General features: G+C 45.9%; 1 protein-coding gene across 1 annotated transcript in view; it reads left to right on the top strand.

Moving 5' to 3' along the window:
* CACNA1B (calcium voltage-gated channel subunit alpha1 B) overlaps positions 1-8779 on the top strand; it is a 251565-nt gene that overhangs the window by 155606 nt on the left and 87180 nt on the right. The window contains exons 22-24 of the mRNA XM_069072690.1: positions 417-546; positions 1519-1578; positions 2635-2741. Of these exons, the coding sequence (XP_068928791.1) occupies positions 417-546; positions 1519-1578; positions 2635-2741 (297 nt within the window). The remainder of the gene's footprint in view (positions 1-416; positions 547-1518; positions 1579-2634; positions 2742-8779) is intronic.

The raw sequence follows: 8779 nt of genomic DNA, 5'->3' as shown, positions 1-8779 counted from the left end.
AGAGAGAGAGAGAGAGAGAGAGAGAGAGAGAGAGAGAGAGAGAGAGAGAGAGAGAGAGAGAGAGAGAGAGAGAGAGAAGGAGAAAGGGAGGGGATATGATCAGAGGGTGGCTTTCTTTTTTAAGTTCCTAGGATCATGTTTTTCCAGCCATCCTGATGTACTCCACCCCTGCTCTCCTTCCCCTATGGACACTTACAACCCCCCCCCCCTTCTTCTCCCTTGCCAGATACCAGCCACCTCAGACAATCTGGCTATTCATTTTGTGGGGTTCACTCCATCCATGCAGACTTTTAGCCCCACACAGCTCTGATATCTACAGCAGAGGTGCTCCCTGGGATGATTCTGTGGAAGAGGTCCCTCATCCCTATAGGGAGTTTGGACCTTCCTCTGCTAATGTCTTTGCCTTTATCCTCCAGGCTCCGACGTGCCTGCCACTACATAGTGAATATGCGTTACTTTGAAATGGTCATCCTCGGGGTCATCGCCCTCAGCAGCATTGCTCTGGCTGCTGAGGACCCGGTACAGGCCGACTCACCAAGGAACAATGTGAGTGACTGCTGGTAGAATGTCTGCCTCCTCCATCTTCCTTCCAGCAGGCCTGGGGTGCTCCCCATCAAAAATGGAGAGGCAAGAGGAGGATATGTCCCAGGACTAGGGGCTGGGCAGAGGCAGGTTGGAAAAATAAACCATAGATCTAGAGCTGAAAGAGACTTTTGAGGCCATCTAGTTCAAACCCATTTTACAGAAGAACAGAGGCCCCAAGGAGTTAAATGACTCACACAAAAGATCTGGGATTTGAATCTAGTGCCTGAGACTCTAAATTCAGGTTTCTTTCCATGCCACTGAAGAGGAAGAGTGATTAGCCCAAGACTGTGCAGTAAGTTAGAAGGTAGAGCAAGCAGTTAATTCATCTTTGCTCTTAAATTTCACTGTGGTTGAGTGCTTGTTCCCAGGTAAAGAGCCCAGTCACTTTATGGGAGGGGTGCTCAGGGTAGCTTCCCTCCCTTTTCCAGATTATGTTTTAGGAAGCTCAACTTCCAAACATGAAACTCCAGAGGCCACAGAACCGAGAAGAGCAACCACAGCAGATGCTTCCACAGTACTTTAGAGGGTGGTGTCAAACTCAGATAGAAATAAGGCCCCCAAAGGTCGCTGTGGGCCATGTATTGGCATTAAAAACCACATACTAGTATTATCTCTGAGGTTTTTTTGTTATTTCCCAATTATATTTTCATCTGGTTTGTGTGGTACTCTGAAATGTTGCTGTTCTGTGTGTGTGTGTGTCTCATCTTACCCCTTTGAAATGGTACTATTGGGATTCTTTAATACCATTTTTGTGGATGAGAAAACTGAGGCTCAGATAGAGTTAGGACTAGAATCTAAGTCTTCTCATTGCAGATCTAGGGCTCTTCCCAATGTAATAGTTGTTTCTCAAATTGATGGAATGGGCACTGCAGAAATCACCTTCCATGCCGTGTGCTCCGCTTCTGAAAGGAATCTTCCCTCGTTGTTTCTCAGGTTCTCAAGTACATGGATTACATTTTCACTGGGGTCTTCACCTTCGAGATGGTAATCAAGGTAAGATCCAAGATCCAACACCACCTAGGATCACACAACTGCTCACCAGGGTCTGAACTTGACAGGCCATGCGTGGGTCTGAGTGTTGGAATCTTTTGCTCATAGAGGACAAGGATGAATATATGTGAATTTCCTTAGTTAGTAGAGACTGGGCCTCTGAGGATTGACATTGTGGACTAGATGAGCTCTGAGGCCCCTTCATCCCAGGACCAGAGGGAATCATGAGCTACCCAAAGCAGCCTTTCAGTGGGGAGGAGATGGGGGCTGTGTGTGTATAGTGTAGCTGCTGTGTGTCTGTGTCTGGTGGGGGCCCTTGATTTGTGTGTATATATATGTATGTATGTGCCCAGGGCAGCCCCTAGGGGAGGAGCCTAGCTCCCTGAGCAGTTCCAAGGTTACCCACATGTGGGAGGAAGAGTCTAGCAGGGCAGAAGTAGAGAGATATAGGGGGCTCTGGTGGCTCTGGGATATGGTGAGTCCTCAAGTCTAGCCCACATAGAGTAATTCACTTATGAAAAGGTGTACTTATTGACCCATGTAATTTTTACTGTGAGGTCCTGTGGAGTGAGAACTCTTTTTATGGAGAGATCAGGCCTGAATTGGGTTAGACTGGGTTGGTAGCTGGATAAGGCAGAAGCTGCTGTGTGTGTGTGTGTGTGTATGTGTGTATGTAACTGGGGGAAGACAGTGGTTCCATGTATGAATGAACTAAAAAAAACTTGGAGTGCTTACTATGTGCCAAGCACAAAGCTAAATGCTGGGGATACAGTATAAAAACAAAGAAAAGTCCCTATCCTCAAGGATCTTACCTTCTAACAGGGAGAGACAACATATAGGGCAGTGGTGACCAAGGAGGGAAATCATCATTTGGAAAATTACAGGGGTGGTGAGTGAAACCATAGGAAAGTAGACTGTCTGACCTTTTCAGGGACTATGACAATTTTACTAGGCCCCTGCAGAGCTTCTGGTGGGGCTGACCCAGTGCATTTGTAAGGACAGGCAGGGCTTGCCTCCCCTGACTTACACTAATGCTAATGGACTTTGTTTCTCTTGGAGATGATTGACCTGGGGCTGCTGCTTCATCCTGGCTCTTATTTCCGTGACCTGTGGAACATTCTGGACTTCATTGTGGTCAGTGGGGCCCTGGTGGCTTTTGCCTTCTCGTAAGTCACTTTTCTCCCCCATCCCCAGTTCCCCAGAGTGACGGGCAAAGTGAACAGGATGGGGAAGGGGGGAATCGGTCCCTGAGTTCTCTGTGAAAGGAGAGGATAGTGAAGACATGAAGGATTAAGGGTTAGGTCTAAACATGGCTGACAGACTGACTTTCCTGCCTGGGGAGGGGCCCTAGAGCTGTGTCTGAGAGCAAAGTGTCCATTTGCCTCTGGGGTAATATTTCCCCACTTTGGGAAGTATGCTTGATGTGCTGGGAGAGGAGAGGAAACAGAAGTAGACAGCAAAGACTTGCCCAGGATCACACAGCAGGGAAGTGTCTAAGACTAAATTTGAACTCAGGTTTTTCTGACTGCAGGCTCTCTATCCACTGTGCCATCTAGCTGCCTGCATTTCATAGAAGAGGAAACTTGAGGCTAACTAGAGAAGTTAAATGACTTAGTGTCACATAGGCAGTAAATGATGAAGTGAGATTTGAACCCAGGTCCTCTTGGCTCCAAAGCCAGTGTGCTCCCTCAACTATTTTCTCACCTCTGAGATAAATGAAGCAGCCTGAGATAGAAGAAGGCGGGCTTCCCCTAAGTACCCAATACCTACTATTTTACCCAAAGTCAGATGCCTTTCTGTCTGCTTAGGTTATTATCTGACCATTCTCCATGGACTGGTTTGTCTTTCTGATAACAAATTTTCTTAATGTTTTGGCCCCTAGGTCTTCTTGTCTTTGAGGGCTGCTCAAAGACAAGCATCTTTCCTGTCCTTAGAAGAGGGAGACCTCTCAATGGACTCTGATAAATGTGCTGCCCACTTGAGACTAATTTCTTAGTGTCCTGCTCTGCCTGTGGCACTCTCCTCCTCATATGTCCTTGGAGGTTCCCTGCTGCCTCCCAAATGATGTCTAAACTCTTTGGCCTGAAATTCAGGTCCTATACTCACTGATCCTGGCTGACCCTACATGCTGGCCAGAGTGGATGTGTCATTGGCTTTCTTGCCTCACTGCTTCCACTCACACTGTTCCCCAGGCCTAAAATTCTCCCTCTTCTAATCCTGTCCAACTTGGTGTAGAGGATTGAGCCCTGGACTTGACTTTAGGAGGACCTGGTTTCAAATCCTACCTTAGACACTTACTAGCTATGCAATCCCAGGAAAGTCACTTAATTTCTCTCTGCCTCAGTTACCTCACCTGTAAAATAAAGGAGTTGGTCTTGCTGACTTCTCTGGTTCCTTCAGGCTCTAATCTTTTGATCCAATATTCCATGGGTTAAAGCATGATTCACATGCTGCCTCCTCCGTGAAGCCTTCCCAAATACCATCTATCTGGAAATGATTTTTTCCTCCTCTGTGCTCCCAGAGCACTTCATACCACTCTTTGGGCTGTTTTCATTTTATTGTTTTACCTTTTATTGCTGTTCTTTGAGTGAGTCTTTATCTTGTTTCTTCTGCTAGACTGTAAGCTTCCTGAGGACAGGGCAGGGTGATATCCTATATCTCTTATAACCTTGCAGGACAGGGCCTGGCACACAGTAGGAATTTCATAGATGTTTATTGAATTGGATGGAATTTAATTGAATGATCATTCCAATCCTAGGGCTTATTTCTGTAGTCAGTGTTCAGATCCCAACAAGAAATTTAGTTCAGCTTAATTAAATAATTATGAAGTGCCTACTATGTTCAGGGTATTTTGTTCTATGTTAGGAATACAAAGATAGTAAACAGCACAGTCCCTGGCCTCAAGAGGTTTACAGTCTGCTAGGAAGAATAGAGCCCCAAATAAATATGATACCAACCAGAATGGGATAGGGACACCAATGAACCTAGAAAAATATGTCTGTGATGTGTGTGTGTGTGTGTGTTGGGGGGGGAGTACTTTCGAATGGGGACTTCTGGAAAGACTGAGCTGGGCCTTGATGAAAGAAGGAAATGAAGAGAAAGATTTCAGCTGGGGGAAGATGAGGAGGGAGAGTGTATTTTAGGTATATGCAGATGCAAGAAAAATGTAGCAAACAGCTAGTATTCCAGTTTGGCTGGAATGTAGATACAGTGATGGGGGTTAGTATGGAATGAGACTTGAAAGATGGGTTAAATACAAGTTATGGAGGTCCTTGAACACCAGGGTCTGTCTCTTACTTTATGGCTGATTGGAAGCCAGAGAAGGTTTTTGGGGCAGGGAAGTGACATGGCCAAACTGTGCATTAGGAAGATTGTTCTGGCAGGATGTGTTGCCAGATGGATTGAAAAGGGGAGTTATTGGAAGCAGGGAAGCCAGATAGGAGGCTATGACATTATAATCCTAGCTAGAGGAGATGAGGGCCTGAGCTAAATGGTGGCTATTCAAGGGGAAAGGAGAAGATGGATATGGATAACAGTATGGAAGTGGAATTGATGGAACTTGTAACCCATTTCCTTTGGGGGTGGTGGGAGAGAAGGAAATAGTTAAAGATGGCTTCTTCTTCAACTAGGTGACTGGGAGAACGTTGGTGCCATCAACAATGGTGAAGGGTGAGGGAGAGTTAAGATTTAGGAGGTTTGTAGATTTGAAGTTGGAAAGAAACCTCAGAGGTAATCTGTCTAATCCAAACCCCTCATTTTACAGCTGAGGATACTGAGGGCCAGGGAGGTTAGATGATTTACCCAAGGCCACACAGGTAATAAATATCAGAGGCAGGATTTGAACCAAGGCCCTCTGACTTTAGTTTTGGCCATGTTGAATTTGACACACCGGGTGATGTGAGATGCAGGGCACATTGGCAGCATGTGCTGGAGATTCTTAGGAGGAGAGGGACACCCCCATGAGCCACTTTGGGAGCTCTTTTGAGCTTTCTTGAGGCTAGGGCCCTGTGCTCCACCTTTTCTGAGCCCTTCTAAGCCCATGTCCTGCTCAGAATGAGCCTTCCACTGCCTTTGCCCCCGTGGCTTGTTATGTACAGCAGGATGGAGCCTTGGTCTCCTTCCCAGCCCAGTGGTGGCTGGGTCTGAAGCTAGTCAAGGATAACAACAGCAACAACAAAACCCAGTAAAAGCTTTTGTTGTTCAGAATAATGCATGAAGCAAATTTAGTTGTGACCAATTCAACTGTAGGTCATTGGCTGGGACTTGTTTGGTTTAGAGAAATTTCCATTCTCTCTTATTGCCAGTGATTAAATTGGCTTTTCTATGACACGTGTATACACAGTCAGCCTGTCCTGGTGCTGGTGCTATCGATTTCGTGTGTGCCCCCTGCCCCACCTTGTGTCCGTGTGTGTGTGTGTGTGTGTGTGTGTGTGTGTGTACGCCCATATCTGTCTCTGTGTGTATTCCCCATGTGGATGCTCTCATGGACTGATCAAGCCCTGTTGTTGTTCAGCTGTTTTCAGTTATGTCCAATTCTTTGTGACCCCATGTGGGATTTTCTTGGTAGAGATTTCTTGGTAGAGATACTGGAGTCTTTTGCCACTTCCTTCTCTAGCTCATTTTATAGATGAGAAACTGAGGCAAACAGGGTTAAGTGACTTGACCCTAGTCACACGGCTAATAAGTAAGTGTCTGAGGTCACATTTGAACTCAGGAAGATGAATCTTCCTGACTTCAGGCCCGGTCTTTATACTATGGAGCCACCTAGCTGCTGCTAGATGAAGCCCCCAGTTCAATTTAATTCAGCAAGCATCTATTAATTAAGCACCTGCTAGGTACTATTTAATATGGTAGGTACTGGGGACACCAAAGGAAAAAATGGTGCAGTCCTTGGCCTCAATAGGTTTACATTCTACATTCTAAATATAAAATGCAGAGGACAAAAGCTAGACCTATGATTTCATTGATATGGGGAACTCCTAGATGAGAAGACTCTCTCTACCAATGCGGATTGGCACTTTCTCTTCAATGCCTTGGGTAGCAATTTGTCTACGTCACTGAGAGAGGTAGCTGGGGTCACATAGCCAGTGTATGTCAGAGGACAAGACTCAAGCCCAAGCTTTTCTGGCTCCAAGGCCTGCATTCTATCTATTATACCACACTGCCTATAAAAAAAATAGCTGAAGTAATTTTAGATGGTGGGGGGAGGAGGGAAGGGAACATGGCAGGAGGAATCAGGAAAAGCCTTGTGTGGGAGGTAGCACTTGAGCTGAGCCTTGAAGGAAGCTGGGGATTCCAAAAGGCAGAGAAGCGAGGAGGTAAAGCATCCCGGGGGTGGAGACAGCTCGTGCAAAAGCCCAGAGGTGGGAGATGGCAAGTCACATATAGAGACGATCCACTAGGCCAATTGGACTGGCAAATGGAATGTGTAGGGGTATGATGTGAAATCAGTCTGGAAAGCTAGGTCAGGGCTGACTGTTCTTCCTTTGAAGCTAACATTGGAAAGCCCTTTATGAGTATTAGTCTGCAAAATGACTCGTACCATCTGGGACAGCCAAAGAAAAGCATGAAAGCAAAGCTCTCTCTGAAGCCTTCCATAGGGACAGGTTTCTGGTTGCCTTCTTGGACCACAGTCTCCACTTTTCAGCAAATGAAGCAAAGGCAATCTACAGCAAGCCACTTTTCACCTCTTTCCTAGTTTCTTAGGAGCTGGGGAAGTAGCAGTGTACTGACCAGAACTTCAGAGACTGGAGAATGACCACTGTGGGAAATCAGCATATTTCAAATTTGTGAACACATTTGATTGTCTCCACTGTGACACAATCCCAGGGAGTCACTGAAAAAGTCCCCCAGGACAGTTATTTGAGGCAGCCTAGTAGAATGATCAAACTTTGTAAAACGGATTAGTAACAATATTTGGAGCATCCCCAATATATATATTTAGAAATTATAAACACAACTACACTAATAATTTGCATATTTTAAAAGATAAAAATAGGAATTAAAAGTTGGATGAGATAAAAATGAATTTTATTCTATCTTAGAGTCAATAGGAACCACCTGAGTTTTTGAGGAGAGTGACATGATCAGACTGTACCTTAGGAAGATCCCTTTGGCAGCTTGATGGAGGATGGACTAGAGGGGGAGGAGACTTGAGGCAGGGTCAATCAGGGGGCTATAGCAAGAGTCCCAGAGAGAAGGCATGAGTCTGAACCAGTGGCACCTGTGTACGTGGAGAGAAGAGGACAGATTTGAGAGATGCTGTAGATGTAGAAATGGAAGATTTAACAATTGATTGGCTATGTGGGGTGAAGGGGAGTTAGGAGTTGAGGATGATAAAACTGCAAACCTCGGTGGCTGGGATGACATAAATAGGAAAATTTGGAGGGGGGTAAGATAATGCAGTGAGATCTTCCTGTTCATCCTGTACAATTCACTTTGTCCCATCAAAAGGACTGACAAAGTGGTGGTGGCTGGGGGTGGGGAAGGTCTTCTTCATTGGTCACTGCCCTGGAATGTAGAGTTTGCTTGCTGAGTGGTACCTGGAACAGCCATGAGATGGTCCAAGGGCAGGATGTGGGGATCCTGGGGCACCTGGGAGGAGGGAGAATTTTGCCTGCACAGCTGTTGGTGAAGGTGCCCATGGTTCCAAGAGGAGGCAGAGTTGATAAGAGTGTCAGTTGATAATGGACAAGGGGGGTCATCTTAGAGCCCAGTGACTGGCTCCTGCAAAAAGCATGGGATGTATCTCATCCTGCCACCTTCTCATTGCTTAGTTGGCACCCTTTGGGGGTCAGAGCCTTCACTTTAGAGACCTGGCATAGATTTCAAAGCCCAGTCAATCACTTTTCTGCTTGTTATTTTGGTGGTATTTAGACACAACCGAAGTATCTACAAAACTGTGTGCATTTGGAAAGAAAGGGGTTTCATAGGATCAATGCTTTGCCAATTTCCCCAAACCAAGGCTGGGTATTTCTACCTCTGATAGATTTCTGTCTCCCTTACCCTTGTCAGAGATACTGGGATGAGGGTTAGCTGTGTGTGCTCTCTGTTTGATGTTTCCTTTTAAGATGTGAATTCTGTAAAGTGTGTGTGTGTGTGTGTGTGTGTGTGTGTGTTGAGAGGGAGGGGGGAGGAAGGAAGGGAGGGAGAGGGAGGAGAGAGAGAGAGAGAGAGAGAGAGAGAGAGAGAGAGAGAGAGAGAG

This window comes from Petaurus breviceps, unplaced genomic scaffold (genome assembly GCF_028583685.1).
Source record: "Petaurus breviceps papuanus isolate PSGF00001 unplaced genomic scaffold, PetGlider_PUasm1.0 90847, whole genome shotgun sequence".
Classification (NCBI taxonomy): Eukaryota; Metazoa; Chordata; class Mammalia; order Diprotodontia; family Petauridae; genus Petaurus; species Petaurus breviceps.
This window is presented reverse-complemented; position numbering and strand designations above follow the sequence as displayed.